Here is a 15,870-nt window from a genome sequence, read left to right on the forward strand (position 1 = left end):
CATTTGGACGTCACCCTGAGGCTCTACACTGCAGCCCGAAGGGTCTTTTGAAAACACACGTCTGACCACTGCTGAAAACCTTTTGGTGGCTCCCCGTGACCCTCAGGATAGTCTGAGGTTCTTGGCCTGGCTTTCAACGCCTTTTGCAGTTGCCTTCTTTACTGTTTTTTTTTTTTGTGTGTGTGTGTGTGAGGAAGATCAGCCCTGAGCTAACATCCATGCCAATCCTCTTCTTTTTTGCTGAGGAAGACTGGCCCTGGGCTAACATCTGTGCCCATCTTCCTCCACTTTATATGGGACGCCGCCACAGCACGGCCTGACAAGCGGTGCATTGGTGCGTGCCCGGGATCTGAACCCGGGCTGCCAGCAGCGGAGCGTGCGCACTTAACTGCTGCACCACGGGGTCAGCCACCTTTACTGTTTTATAGACTCTTCTTCAGCAACCAGCTCTACCCTGAAACTCTGCCTCGGTCATGCTGGGCCACTCCCCACCTATGCCATTTGTCTTTGCTCTTGTTGAGACATCGGAGGGAGTTTGGGCTCATTACCCTGACTTTTGAGGCCTCGGTTTCCCCATCTGTAAGTTGGGTGGTTGGACTAGACGTCTTTAAGAACATATCCAGCCTGGCACTCCAGGAGCCTATGAAAAGGAGGGAGAAAGCCAAACCTGCCCGTCTAGCTTCTTCCAGGTTGCCTAGCAATGGATACCACACCTCTCGCCATCCTCTGAGGTTTCTTAGCAACCCAATTTCTCACCCTCAGTTGTTTTCAGGGTTTCCTGTTATCTAAATGAATGTCAAGTCCTGCTCTTTCTCCTCCAAAAAAATCTGAGGCCAAAGATGTCTTTGAGACGTGGATATAAATCCAGAATGGAAAGAAGCCTGGGTTTGAGGTCAGTGGAGGGTTTGCTGTGTGACTTAAAGAATCGACCTGACCTCTCTGGCTTTTATTGCAGATTATGAATACCTGCCAGGAGCTCCTCAGGGCTTTCCCTCTTCTCTTGTGCATTTGATTCAACAGCTAAATTTATTCACTCTTTCGACAAATCTTTCCTGAGTGCCTACTCTGTGCCAGGCACTGTCTCCAGGATTGGGAATTCATCAATGAGCAAGACAGACATAGTCACTGCCTTCACAGAGCTTACATTTTCGTGGATGGAAACACACAATCAATACACAGATAAATGTAATCAAGTCATGCGGTGAAGGGGATAAAGTGTGAGGAAAGGCTCCTCTTTTAGATGAGGTGGTTGTATGTGTCAGTATAGGCTAGGGGAGCCCGAGGAGGAGAGGCAGAACAACCGTGGCTTCTCCCCTTCTCCCACAATCTCCTGTCCGGAGGCCAGCTGACAAGGGAGGCTGGGACCCTCAGCCTCCAGGGGTCAGGTCTGCAGAGCAGGGAAAGAGCAAGGAATGGACTGGAAGGCAACAAGGCCGAGGGCTGCCTCATGATCCTTGGGAGGTACACAGCTTTTTTAGTCCACTTCCTGCCTAAAAACTGTTGGGGATCCTAGGATCCTTTTTTTTTTTTTTTAATTGTGGTAAAATATACATAACATAAAATTTACCACCTTAACCATTTTTAGGTGTACGGCTCAGTGGCATTAAGCAGTCACATTGTTTTATAACCACCCCCCCCATCCATCTCCAGAACTCTTTTCATCTTGCAAAACTGAAACTCTCCACCCGTTAACCCAATAACTCCTCATTCCCCACCCCCCACCAGCCCCTGGCAGCCACCATTCTACTCTCTGTCTCTATGAATTTGATACTCTAGGAATACTCAAGGAATCATGCAGTATTTGTCTGCTTGTGGTTGGCTTACTTCACTTAACATAATGTCCTCCAGGTTCATCCATGTTGTAGTGTGTGTCGGAATTTCTTTCCTTTTGAAGGCTGAATAATATTCCATTGTATGTATATACCATATTTTGTTTATCCATTCATCTGTCAGCGGACACTTGGGTTGCTTCCACCTTTTGGCTATTGTGAATAATACTGCTATGAATATGGGTGTGCAAACACCTCCTCAAGATATCCTGCTTTCAGTTCTTCTAAGCATATACTCAGAAGTGGAATTGCTGGATCATATGATAATTCTATTTTTAATTTTTCAAGGAATTGTCATACTCTTTTCCACAGCAGCTACACCATTTTACATTCTCACCAACGTTGCACAAGGCCTCTAGTTTCTCCACATCCTCACCATCACTTGTTATTTTCAGTTTTTGCTTTTTTTTTTTTTTTTGCTGAGGAAGATTAGCCCTGAGCTAACATCTGTGCCAGTCTTCCTCTATTTTGTATGTGGGTTGTTGCCACAGCATGGCTGGCAAATGATATAGGTCCCTGCCTGGAATCCGGGCCTGTGAACCCAGACTGCTGGAGCAGAGCATGGGGAACTTTAACCACTATGCCATGGGGCCGGCCCCCTCACTTTTGTTTTTTTGATAGTAGCCATGCTAATGGCTGTAGGTTCCTAAGATCATTTTGAACTTCAAACAGTCATGGGTTTTTCATCCCAGGCTTGTGATTTCTTTGGCAGAACAGTTCTCTCAAAAAACAGAGTTCTTGGGGCCGACCCCGTGGCGCAGCGGTTAAGTGTGCACGCTCCGCTGCTGGCAGCCCAGGTTCGGATCCCAGACACGCACTGACGCATGGCTTGTCAGGCCATGCTGTGGCGGTGTCCCACATAAAGTGGAGGAAGATGGGCACGGATGTTAGCTCAGGGCCAGTCTTCCTCAGCAAAAAGAGGAGGATTGGCAGATGTCAGCTCAGGGCTGATCTTCCTCACAAAAAAAAAAATTAAAAAAAAACAAACAACAGAGTTCTTATCCATTTGACTCTAGTCAGTTCTGTGTACTAAAACCATATCCACAATACGTTTCCACACACAGTCCTTAGGTCTGCTTTATTTTCTTTGCTTTCTTACCTCAAAGAGCTATGTTAATTTAACGGCAGCCATCAGGAATACCAGGTGGTAGAGCCACACCCCGAATATGAGCTTGGCCTTGAATCATTCTGTCCATCTGAGAAGTTATACAGAGTATTTTTCATCCAAAGCCTTTAAAAATCCAATCTCTTACTTTAATTGACTTTAGCCCAAGATACTTTAATCAACAGAGAAGTTTTTAAAATGAGTGTGAAGGCCACACCCTTAACCCAATCTTTGCCCTAAAACATTTTGGTGAATTCATAGATTTTGCTGTGCTCAGCACCTTTTTAAAGCTCATCTCTTTCTATTTGGGGTCTGGAAGCATTAGGCTTTTCCACTTCTGCAAGGACCTAAATTTCTGAACTCTATTTCCGTTTATTTCTGTGTGCAAGCCAGCCAGTTCTTTCCTGAACTCATCTCTCTCTTGAATATTTGGACAAACACAGCCAAAGGCACCCATATAGTCTGCTTCCCAAGTTACTGCAGTGAAAGTTTTACCAAACGTGTTGCTTCTGCATAACAAGCATCGCCAACTTTCCTTCCTGCAGCCTCAACCACTAAGGCACTGCCACGTATTTTGGGTTTGGTTGCATAAGTACCCTTCTTCTGGTACCAGTTTCTTTATCAGTCAGGATAGGCTGGATTATGACATAGTAACAAATTAACTCTGAAATATCAATGGATTGACACAACAAAGGCTTATTTCTTGCTTAAACATATTCTGATATTGTGACTCTCCAGAGCAGCTGTTCTCCACTCAGGGACTCAACAGTCCAGTCAACTTCCATCTTCTGACTCTACCGTGTCAACGGGTAGCCTCCACAACTGTCACGTCAGGAGAAAACATAACTGGATGGTCATGCACCAGCTCTTAAACGCTCTAGCAGTTCTAAAACATGGCCCCCAAATTATTTGACGTTTCTCCTACTGAGAGCCGGGGAGTGTGTCTCCTCCCCTTGAATCTGGCCTCTGTGATCAACAGAATAGAGTAGAGGCGACAGTGTGCCAGTTTCTAGACTCTGGCCTTAAGAAACGTGGAGATTTCATCACCTCTTTCCTGGGATACTTATTCTTGGGAGACAGCCACTAGGCTGTGAGGAAGCTTGAGAAACTGTGGCGAGTCCCACACAGAGAAGAACTGAGTCTCCTGGCCCTCAGCCCCAGCTGAGCTCCCCCCTCACAGCCGTTACCAACTTGCCAGCCATGTGAGCAAGCCACCTTGGGAGTGGATCTTTCCAGTCCCTGGTCAAGCCACCCCAGCTGATGCTAAGTGGAGCAGACTCAAGCCTTCCCGCTGAGGCCTGCCCAAATTGCAGATTTGTGAGCAAAACAATGATTGTTGTTGTTTTGAGTCACTACGTTTGGGGTTGGTTTGTTATGCAGCATAGCAACCAGAACAAATTCTTTGGCCCAGAAGTGACCTGCATGACTCTGCTCGTAGCTCATTGGCCGGAACTGATCACGTGGCTTTGTCTCATTTCAAGGGGACTGGGAAATTTACGTGGAGCACATGGAAATTTGGTGAGCAGTCTATGTCTCTACCACAGTATTTAAATAAAACCTCTTTGATAAGGCACCGTATGAGCAGAGATCTGAATAAAGCAACAGGCTAGCCATGCAGGTATCTGGAGAAAGAGCAGTAAAGGCTCTGAAGCCTTGAGGTAGGAGTTTGCCTGATGAAGTTGGCTCAGTCAAGGACTAGCAATGAGCCCAGCGGACAGACAGTGAGCAAGGGAAAGGAGGAAGATGAGATCAAGGAGATAAATAAGGTTGTGGGGGAGGGGGCAATGACAGGCACAATAAGGACTGGTTTGGGGTGTCTATTGCTGCATACCTAACCATCTCACAACTTAGTAGCTTAAAACCACACCGTTTTATTATCTCTCAAGATTCGGTGGGTTTGCAGGGTTCAGTGGGATGGTTATTTTGCTCACGTGATGTCATCTAGGGGCCCAAGTGGGCTGGAACATCCAAGATGACACACATGACGCTATCTAATATGGTCCCGGGCTGGAAGTTTGTCTGGGGCTGTCAAGTGGAGCACGTCCATGTAGCCTCTCCATGTGACTTGGGCTTCTTCAGCATGGGGACTGGGGTCCAAGAGGAAACATCCTACCAGTGAGTGTTCCAACAGAGGGGAAGAGGAAGTGGGTCTTCTTGAAAGCTAGGTCCAGAACCAGCACCACATTACTTTCACCACGTTCTACTGGTTAAAGCAGTCATCGGCCAGCTCAGATTCAAGGGGAGGAGAAACAAACTCCACCTCTTGAAGGGCAGAGTGACAAAGAGTCTGTGGCCATCTTTAATCCACCACAGTCTTTTCCTTTTACCCTGAGTAAGGTGAGATGTTGTCAGAGGGTTTTGAGCAGGGGAGTAAGGGAAGATTGTGGCTGCAATGTAGAGAAGAGACCACTAGGGGCAGAGCAAAAGCGCTGGGTGAGTGGGGATGGTTGAGGGGTCTGAGATGGCAGCAATCCTGCCCAAAGTGGGGCCCTGGCAGCAAGGTTTGTCCCACTGACCCTTGACTGTCCAATATGGTGGCCGCTAGCTGCATGTGGCTATTTAAACTTAGATGTAAAGTAGTAGTTAAAATTAAATAAAATTTAGAATTCAGTTCCTCACTGGCATTAGCCACATTTCAAAGGCTTAACAGCCAAATGTGGCCAGCAGCTTCTGTATAGGCAACACAGATATAGAACATTCCCAACTTTGCAGAAACTTCTATTGGCAGCACTGGCTTAGACCATCTCATCTCCTACAAGTTTCGACACGTAAAATCTTTAGCTACAGGGTCCCACACTCTGACCTCAGACTCCCTTCCTTCCCATCCACCTGTTTTTGGACTTCATCAGACTCCTCAGTCTGGAATTCTTGCATCTTCCCCAGATCCATCTGCTCCCCTCCTGGGCTGCCCTGGCGTCCTTACCCACGGAGCCAGGTTCCATCCTGAGGTTCATCATGGGATCTGCTCTCTCCCCTGCTCGCTGCATCCCCATTTATCCTCTCCTTCTGCCCCACCTGTCCAGGGGAACCCTAACCCGGGAGCTGGGGTCCCAGAAACCTTCTTCTTCACTCTTATTTCTCCCGACACTGCCAAAGAAAGCCACAGCCACGCAGACCATTGTCTCCACAGATCACGGCCTCAGAGCCATCAGAGCAGATTTTGCCACATGGCGACTGAATGACCTTGGGTAAGGGACTCACCCTCCTGAGACCCAGAGTTTATCATCTGCAAAATAGGAATTCTCACAGCTCCTATCTCGTAAGGCTATTGAGAAGATAAATGATCCTGGCACATAGTGAATGCCCAATAAGTGACATCCATCATTATTATTGATTGTTCCAAGTCTTCACTGCCCTTTTTGAAAAATTGTGGTAAAATACACATAACGTAAAATTTACCATTAGTGACATTTAGTACATTCACAATGTTGTGCAACCATCGCCACTATCTGGTTCTAGAATGTTTTCATTACCCCAAAAGGAAATCCATTAAGCAGTCATTCTTCATTCCTCCCTTCCCCCAGCCCCTAGGAACTACTAATGTTTTCTGTCTCTATGGATTTTCAATTCTGGGTATTTCATATATATATGGAATCATTCAATATGTCACCTTTTGTATCTGCTTCACCACCTTTTTAAGCCTCCTGTTGAACTAGAACTTTCCTTTTTCTTAGATAATGCCTCTTGTTTTTCTCAAGAGCATTCAATTTATCAGGTGTCATGTCACTCAACTTCCTACCCTCCTCACCTATAAACTAATGTAACAATAATAGTAGTAACAGCAACAACGATTTATGGAGCTCTTACTCTGTTCTAGGTGCCTTGCTAACTGTCTTTTATGCACATCTAATTGCACTCTTAGAACCCCTGTGAGAGGCAACTACTAATATTATCCCTATTTTACAGTCAGGGAAACCGAGGCTCAGAGCGGGTAAATAATGTAAGCAGCGAGTGGCAGAACCAAGATTCAAACCTGAATCTGTTCGACTCCAGAGTTCAACTCACAACCACCACGCTGTATCTCTCCTCAGTGGCCACCCTGCCCTCCGTCCCCGGCTCTCAGAGGGTACTGGATCTTCCTGTGCTGGCTCAAGGCCAGCCCATCCCCCCGTACATTTGACCTCATCCCTTCCCGTCACCTCCAGAACCTCACCCATCCCCTCTCCGATATCACTGGAGCTGAAGCTGATTTGAACGGCTCTGAACTGGAGTCATCTGCTTGCTTCTTCACTCACTGGTCTGACGCCTGAAGTGGGATGACTCAGAGGCCAGGCTCAGCGGGCATGTGGCGCCTTCCCGCGGGCTCTCCACGTGGTTTGGCTTCCTCACAGCATGGCGGCCTCGAGGCAGACAGCCTTCTTGCATGGCGCCTCAGGTCTCCAGGAGCTAGAGTTCCAGCGAAGTGCGTGTCCTTTTATGTCCCAGCCTTGGAAGTCAGAGCATCGCTTCCACCATACTCTGTTGGATGAAGTCATCAGCTCACCCGGGATACGAAGAAAGGCTACGTAGATCCCATCTCTCCATAGGAGAAGTGCTAAAGAATTTGCAGCCATGTTTTAAAACTGCCACAGGGTGTTTCCTATCTTTTGCTATTCCTGTAGTTTATTTTGCCCTTAAGATGTCTCAAATCCATTCAGTTCTCTGTGAGCCCAGTAGGCCAAGACATCGTCATCTCTAACCTGGAGCATCCTCACTGGTGTCTCTGCTGCCAGTCTTGAGCTTTCCACCCTGTTCTCTTGGGGGATCAGCAGCCAGAGGGATCTCATCAGAGTGCAAACCAGACCACAGATCCCCTCCCCTCCTTACAGCCCTTCCATGGCTCCTCACTACTCTTGGGTGGAAGTCCACATTCCTCACCTTGCTCACGAGGTCCTGCAGGGTCTCATGAATGCCCACCTCTCTGGCTTCATCTCCTGTCACCACTCTTGAGTTTAGTTTTGAACTCCAGGACTTCCTCCCATTTTTCTCCCCCACCACACACATGCACATGGTTAAATGGGTAGGCAGTACATATAAGGAACTTAGACAAGCCCTTTGCACATAATGAGCACCGTATATTTTCTATTATTATTAGTCTGTGTTCAGTAAATATTTATTGAGCTGCCTACTCAATGCCAGGCACTATGCAAGGCTCAGGGAGACAATAGAAAATGAAAAAGATGTGGCCCCATCTTGCAGAGCTCATTCTTCTTTGTGTCCCCAGCCCTAGCACGAAGAGAGATGGAATGGATGCTCAAGGCGTGAAGGCATGTTTATGCAATGGTGCCTGATGAAGCTGGGAGAGGTGTGGTGACTTTCCCAAGACCACATAGCAAAAGTGGGACAAAACCAAGGCTGTGGGCACATGACAAGGAATGAAGTAGATGCAGCTGCCTGGCAAGGGCTGGCTCTCCAGGAAGATGGGCCATAGGGTACACACTGCCCAGGGCAGAACTAGGGGTAGGTTGGGAGTGAGAACAAGGGAGCCTGTCTCATTGGCTCCTTCCAGAGCAGAAAGGAAGGAAGGTGTCCCCTCCCAACACCTCCTCCCCACCCCAACTCCCTTCTCAAGATAAGGGGGCTGATCCTCAGGAAGGTGTAGGGGCTCAAAGAGGAAAAGAAAATGGAAAGAGGACAGGGGACTCAGTGAGAGGGCAAGGGCTTCAGTAAGAGATGAGGGGCTCCTGGTGCAAGCACGAGGGGACTTCCTGGTAGGGACCCAGTGACCCAGAGGTGAGGCTCAACCATGTGTGAGGGCTTAGAGAGACAGACAGTAGTTTGTGAAGGGCGGGGCGCTCAGTGAGGAGATGAGGGTTTATACACATGGGTGGGGGCTCCATGAGAGGGATGGAGGCTAGAGAGGGAACTAAGGATACAGTGAGGAAATGAAGGCTTGGTGAGGGCAAGGGGCTTCAGTGAGAGCGGTGGGAGATCCAGGGAGTGATGGGAGAGCCGGTGAAGAGTTTGAAGGACGCATGAGGGGGTGGGGTGGACGGGGTTGGGTCTCCAGGAAGGACTTGGGGTCTCAGAGAGAGAAGGGAACTCTGGCAGGTGACAGGGGCTCGCGATCTTGCAAGGGTCCACAATCTGCAGAGCCAGCCCTTGGAGCGGGCTGGCGCCCCCCTCTCGCCCCCATATCACCCCCGCCCCCGGCTGCGGCGCAGGCGCCGACCGAACCCGCTTTTGCTGGGCTGGCGCTCTGGCTCCCGCTCGGCGGAGACAGCAGGCAGAGAGGTGAGCTCAGCCCTGCTCCGCGCGCGGCGCGACCCCCACCCCGCCCTCGCCGGGGCTCCGGGGAACCCCCACTCCCGCCCGCATCCCCAGCCCCAGCTGTGTCCTGCCTCGGGCAGGACGGCGGCGCCCTAGCCCTAGCGTGCCTCGGGCTTTGGGAGGTGGGGTCCCAGGGAAGCAGCAGGCGGCAGAGATCTCACCAGCCCCATCTCCCGGAGACACCTCAGGGTTGATAGGATCGGCGGGGGCTTCAAAGGACAAGACCCCCACCCACCTCTCTACTAGAAACCCATTCCCACCCTCTCTGCCTCAGTTTCCCTCTAGGGGAAAGGATGCAGTTATTTGGACCAGGGAACGGGTGGTCCGGTCAGAAACAGTGGTGCGGTGGGGGGCGGGGAGCATTGGCCTGTGATCCCTGGCCTCACCCCCCAGGAGGGCGCCCTTCTCCCAGTCTGGGCAGCGCCGGACGCTGGAGTGGGCGGGTCTGGGGGTCTGGGAAGGAGAACTGAGTGAGGCCGTGCAAAGGCGAGAGATTCCATCCATCTTCAGGCCCTCGCGCCTGTCACCTTCCTGTACGCCTCCTTCCGCTCGCTCCTCCGCCGCAGTCTCCCCCCTCGGACCCTGTGGCCCCCTCCTCTTCCCGCTCCCTTCTCACCGAGCTCCTCCCCTCTCCCGCCTAGGGACATCTTCACAGCGGTTCCTATGGCAACCCTCGTCCCGGGTCCTCAGCATGCTCTCGCTCCCGCCCCCCGACAGCTAGACCGCCTCCCTGCAACCCTAAAATGAGAGGGGGAGGGGCCAGGCCGAGGGGAAGGCAGCGTCAAGGTCACCTTCCTTCTGCAATGACGGCAAGATTGAGTGATTATGTATATTTGGGGGAGAGGGGCCGTGAGTTGCAGGGGAGGAGCTAACCCAGGCCGACAGTTCCTGGACCCCCTCGGCGCTCCCTCCTCTAGGGTCTTTAATTACAGGTCGCTGCACTGAGACCCTGACTGCCCCTCTGGCCCCCATTCATTCTCCCACCGCGGCCTCCCGGGCCCACAGCCCGGGGTGGTTCCCGCACTGGCCACGCCCTCCGCGGAGCCCCGCCCCCTCCCGGGGAGATCCCCTCCCTCTCCAGACCTCTCACCCTCTTTCTCTGTCTTTCGCTTTTGGTGTCTGCCTTTTCCAATTCTCTGTCAAAGAAAATTTTCTTCGTCTCTTCCTTTTTTTCTCCTGAGTTGTGGGTGAGAGCTGTGGAGTCCTGAGATTTATAGGCAAGCTTTAACGACAGCATTCCTTTGCGCTTGTGTGGACCTGTAGGGGCTCCAGGAATCACCCTCAACACACTTTGTGGCTGTGTGTGTCTGCGTGTGGCTGTATGTGTGTGTCTCTGTGATGTGTGTGTCTCTGTGATGTGTGTGTCTCTGTGTGTTTATGTGTGTGTCTCTGTGTGTTTATGTGTGTGTGTGTTTCTCTGTGGCGTGTCTCTGTATGTAGTGTGTCTATGTGTCTTCCTCTGTGCTGTGTCTATTTTATGTGTCTCTTTGGGGTATATGTGTGTCTGTCTGTGTATGTCTCTTTGCAGTGTTTGTGTGTCTGTGTTGGTGTGTGTCTCTGTGGTGTGTGTGTGTCTGTGTATGTCTCTGGTGTGTGTGTGTCTGTGTGTGTGTGCGCACGTGTTTTTCTCTGTGGCACGTCTCTGTATGTAACGTGTCTGTGTGTCTTTCTCTGTGCTGTGTGTGTCTATTTTATGTGTCTCTGTGGGGTATATGTGTGTCTGTGTGTGTATGTCTCTTTGTGGTGTTTGTGTGTCTGTGTTGGGGTGTGTGTGTCTCTGTGCTGTGGGTGTGTATGTGTGTACTGGTGAGTCTCTACACGGGGAATTGAGGGCCATATCTGGCTGGAAATGTGAGAGGGCTAGAAATTTGTCTTACCCTTCAGTGTAATAAGCACATTGCTTTATTTTGTTTGAAGCTGTTCAGAGGGGCTGAGGGCCATCATGGCGGGTGGGGAGGGGCCCAGTACTTCCCCAGCACTGCCCCCTGTCCCCGGGCTTTGGTTTTAGTCCTACTGTGTGTGGAGACACAAGTACCTTCCATTCCCAAGGCTTCAGTGTCTCCATTTTTGAAAAGAGGGGATCTTAGATAGGCTTCTCTAGAAATCTAACAGCCCTTGAGCCTAAGAGCCCCTAATCCCCAGGGTCCCTGACCTTCACCTCCTGTGGATTCACGATTTCTCAGGACTTAAAGGTTGTTGCCTTCTACAGGGCAGCCTAAGGAGGGACCTTTCAGGGCCTTACAGCTTAGGGAGCTCTGCCTGATGGGACACGTGACCCAGCCGTGACCATTACCCCCAAGAGTAGCCTGATGGGGGAGGAGATTTTGAGAAGAGATGGGGATGAAGATCTCTCACTCCAGACACAGGGCTCCAAAGTTCAGGATAAAAATAATAATGAAGAAATTATTAGTCATAATAATAATCATCATCACAACTTCTATCATTTCTTGGCACCGGACACAATAACTGTATGAAGCACGTTTAATTATTAGCCCTGTTTTACAGATGAGGAAACCGAGGCTTAGAGAGGTGAAAGCCCTTGTCTAAGGTCACACAGCCGGGAAGTGATGGATCTGGGATTCCAGTCCAGGCCGTCAGGCTCCAGAAGGCACAGTCCAGCTACTGGGTGGCCTCCAGATGAAACATGCACATTTATTGACACCTGCAATTGCCAGGCTCTAGGCTAAGCTCTTCTGTGCACTGGCTCCTTCACAGTGTACTTAGGGAAACACAGGCCAGGATTCCAGAAGGCCAGGTTGTACTATAAGTGTGGGGTGTCTAAAACGGGAGGAGAAGTGGAGGGGCACAGAGACCCTGTGAGGGTCATCATGGGCCACTCCCACTGACCTCTCCCTCTGTCCGCTGCACCTTGCCTACCCCATAGGGCCCCATGATGCCTAGCTGCGACCGTCCCTGTGGCTGCAGCCGTGGCCCCAACGTGGAAGATGGCAAGTGGTATGGGGTCCGCTCCTATCTGCACCTCTTCTATGAGGACTGTGCAGGTACTGCCCTCAGCGATGACCCCGAGGGGCCTCCTATCCTGTGCCCCCGCCGACCCTGGCCCTCACTGTGCTGGAAGGTAAGGCTGGAGGAGAAGCAACTCTGGTGATTTCCTGTGGCTTCAGGTAGGAGATGGGGTCAGTGATTAGAAAGCAAAGGAATGCTGTAGCAGCTACATGTGAGACTTGCACATTCAAGCAACAGAAAACCCAACTCAAGTGGGTTTAAACTAGAAAGGGAAAATATTACTCATTTTATAGAAGACACTAGAGATTTGGTGCCTTCAGGCAAAGTTTGATCCAGCAGTTCAAACCACCACACTGAGGACTCAAAATTTCACTTAGTCTGCAGGCTCCCCATGGTGCCTCCACCCTTGCAGCCCCTGTTAGCTTCAGGCTCTCCCCAGACGTTCCCCAAATGGCTGCTACCATGCTACCACCCTCTGTCTTTCACCCCACACCATCCAAGGAGAATCAGAATTTCCTCCAGAAAGAGGAAGTCCTGGCAAGCATGGTGTTGGCTCTGATTGGGTCACTTGCCCAGCCCTGAAGTAATTACTATGGCCAAGGGGATGGTATACACTGACTGGCAGGACGAGGGGCTCATCCCACTTAAATCTGACTGTGGCTTCACAGTGATCTATTGGGGTACTGCTGCCAGGGCAGTGGAAAACGTGAGAGAAACAACAGGGAGAGTGGCCAGTGAGGGCGCCACATGTGGGAAGGTGTGGAGGCGGCAGTGAGCCGAGTCTCCACGATGGGCATGGCTCTTTGCTAAACACTGTAAGGAGACTGAGACAGAGGGTCTCCCCTCTGAGGCGAGGTGCCACCTATGCAGAGGGAATGCACAGCCTCAGGCCAGGTGTGCAGAGGATGTCAGGAGAGGAAATGCTCTCAGTGCCTGGGGTGATTAGGGAAGACTTCCAGGAGAAAGTGAGTATGTATTTTAAAATTTCGAGCATCTTCTTATTGCCAGGCAGTGTGCTAGGCTCTTGGGGACACAGAATGTAAGAAGACATGGACCCTGTCCTTGAGGAGCTCGTAGCTGTGGTTCATTTAGTCATTCTGCAAACATTCACTCAGCTACTGCTCTGTATCAGCACCATGCAAGGCACGGAAGACACCTAGTGAGCCAAAACAGACCCAGTCTCTGCTCTCATGGCTCTCCGGGCCCTCAGTCCTGTGGGGCAGGCAGACATCACTTACACAGTAACCAAAGAACATGTCCAGGTGTGCACCAAGGTGAGTGCACTGCAGAATAAATGGGCACAGCATTTGCATGAGTGCAGAGCAGGGAGCCTGACCCAGTCCAGGGGCATCTTGGAAGGCTTCCCTGAGGAGGTGAGGTTTGAGATGAGATCTGAGGGAGGTGTAGGGGTTAACCCACCAGAGAGATAGAGGGTAGATGGGATGGGGGATAGGATGGGACCCAAATAATGATGGACGGGGACTCAAGGTTGGCAGGAGAAACCCATGACTAGGTGGGAGCTGGGAAGGAAATTAATTGAGAGGCCTCAAGATTCCAAATAGAACATGACAGTTTGTGCCCCTTGTCAGTCAGATCCTAGCAGATGTGTTCTGTGATTCTCATCTCTTAGGGTTGGACCAAAGGGTTACCTTTAAGTCCAGTTGGGATCCAAGGTGACCCCTTGGCCTGGGGCCCCTGGCTGTCCCTGACTGCCTCCCAATCCATCTGCCTCTCCCCAGATCAGCCTGTCCTCCGGGACCCTGCTTCTGCTGCTGGGTGTGGCGGCCCTAACCACTGGCTATGCAGTGCCCCCCAAGCTGGAAGGCATCGGAGAGGGTGAGTTCCTGGTGTTGGATCAGCGGGCAGCCGACTACAACCAGGCCCTGGGCACCTGCCGCCTGGCTGGTACGGCGCTCTGCGTGGCGGCTGGAGTCCTGCTGGCTATCTGCCTGTTCTGGGCCATGACGGGCTGGCTGAGCCAGGACACCAAGGCAGAACCCTTGGACACCGAAGCTGACAGCCATGTGGAGGTCTTCGGGGACGAGCCCGAGCAGCAGCTGTCCCCCATCTTCCGTGATGCCAGTGGCCAGTCTTGGTTCTCGCCGCCCGCCGGCCCCTTTGGGCAATCCTCTGTGCAGACCATCCAGCCCAAGCGGGACTCTTGAGCTGCCCACATGGCCAGAGGAGGCGCCAGACCTGGAGTCTGGACCCTTCCTCCTCCCCATCACACCCCGCCCTCCCCTTGTCTCCCTAACTTCTCCCTTTCAGTAGAGCCCCTTCCCTTTAAGTTCCCAGAAGGCCCCACACCAGGTCAGAAAGTCGAGCTCACATCTTCATGCCCCGTCCCAGGGGTAGGGCCCCATCTCATCCAAGATGTCAACCTTCCCCAAGTCCTCCTAAAACTGCCCACCTGCCCCTCCTTCCCAAGGCTCTTTAGGAGCAGAAAGCATCTCCCTCAACCGATCCCCCCTCTCCTCTGTGACCTTGGGAAAGCCCCTCACCCTTTCAGACCATCGGTTCCTGCCTATGTGCTACGAGGCCTGGACCAGAGCCTAGAGTTCCTTGACTCTCCTATTCTCCCCAGGATGTAAGCATTCCCCTCATGGGCCAAGACAGGAGGAGGGGAAGCGAGGTCATTCTCATCCACTGACCCTCCCTCTGTCGGCTGTACCAGGATGCCTTGGGATGGGTCAAAGATGCTCCCTTGGACTTCCCCTCCAGGATGTGTGAACACATTTATCCCTACAGTACGTTTGCTACATGCATTTTGGCATCAGAGCCCCTCAGTCCACCCATTAAGGGCTGTTACTAGCCCCAGTTTACAGAGCAGGAGGCTGAGGGAGGCTGGCGGTCTGCAGGAACTCAGACCTATATCTTCAGACTCCTCCTGGGCCAGCTCTTGCTCTACAGCTGGAGCAGGGCTCTGCACCTGCCTGGTTTCCAGGGGACCCCCCAGGGTGGGGGTCAGATTCAGCCCAGAGAGACTAGCTGCAGGCCTCATGGTCCCATGTGGCTCGGAAGATACTTTGGACATGCATTTAAATGGTCTCTAAGAGCCAGGGGGCAGGAGAACTGGATGTATTTGCCCCTCAAATTCCACCCACCTAGAAACCATCACCCGTAGGTCCTGATCTTACCTGTAACAGATGTGCCCTCCTGGAGGTACCAAGCCCTCCATCCTGCAGGCTCCCCAGCCAGGTGCATCGTCTCCGTTCTCCACCACCAGGGGGAGCTCCAAGACAGCTGGAGAGAGGCGCCCATGGGCCGCGCCCTTGCCCTCCCCACAGTCTCACCACCAGCCTGGAGGGGCCTCCTGGGAGGGTCCTCAGTCCGCCCTGACCAGGCAGGCCCTGTTGCCCTTGTGCGGCATCCCCCCTCCCCATCCTCACCCCTTCCATCCCACCTTCCCTTTCAATAAACACTGGGATGGACACGGACTTTGCTTCTTTTCTCCCTGACCACTGGGGGCATGGGAGTAGGAGACTGTTACAAGTTCCTACTGTGTGCTGGGCGCTTAAACCCATTCTTTCTCCTCTGCGCCTCACAAGAACCCTTTGAGAAAGGGGACTGCTATCATCATATTACAGATGAGATAACTAATGGTCAGAGAAGTAAAGCCACCTGCCTAAGGCTTCCCAGGGGTGGATTTAAATGCTAGCCTGGTGGGAAGGAAATTTCTCAGTCATCTTGACAACCTACTGCCCCTATTCCTGGGAGAGA

At 51.5% G+C, this 15,870-nt stretch overlaps 1 protein-coding gene across 2 annotated transcripts; it reads left to right on the plus strand.

Moving 5' to 3' along the window:
- Positions 1-9,107: 9,107 nt before the first annotated feature.
- On the plus strand, positions 9,108-15,574 carry NRSN2 (neurensin 2). Of its 2 annotated transcripts, none has more exons than XM_058562141.1 (3): positions 9,108-9,147; positions 12,068-12,262; positions 13,890-15,574. In XM_058562141.1, the coding sequence occupies exons 2-3, from the start codon at positions 12,074-12,076 to the stop codon at positions 14,313-14,315; spliced, it is 615 nt and encodes a 204-aa protein (XP_058418124.1). In that variant the 5' UTR covers positions 9,108-9,147; positions 12,068-12,073; the 3' UTR covers positions 14,316-15,574. The 2 variants fall into 2 exon arrangements, with proteins under 2 accessions (XP_058418124.1, XP_058418126.1); XM_058562143.1 differs by lacking the exon at positions 9,108-9,147 and adding an exon at positions 11,611-11,938.
- Positions 15,575-15,870: the final 296 nt, after the last annotated feature.

The sequence above is a fragment of the Diceros bicornis genome, chromosome 19, assembly GCF_020826845.1.
Source record: "Diceros bicornis minor isolate mBicDic1 chromosome 19, mDicBic1.mat.cur, whole genome shotgun sequence".
NCBI lineage: Eukaryota > Metazoa > Chordata > Mammalia > Perissodactyla > Rhinocerotidae > Diceros > Diceros bicornis.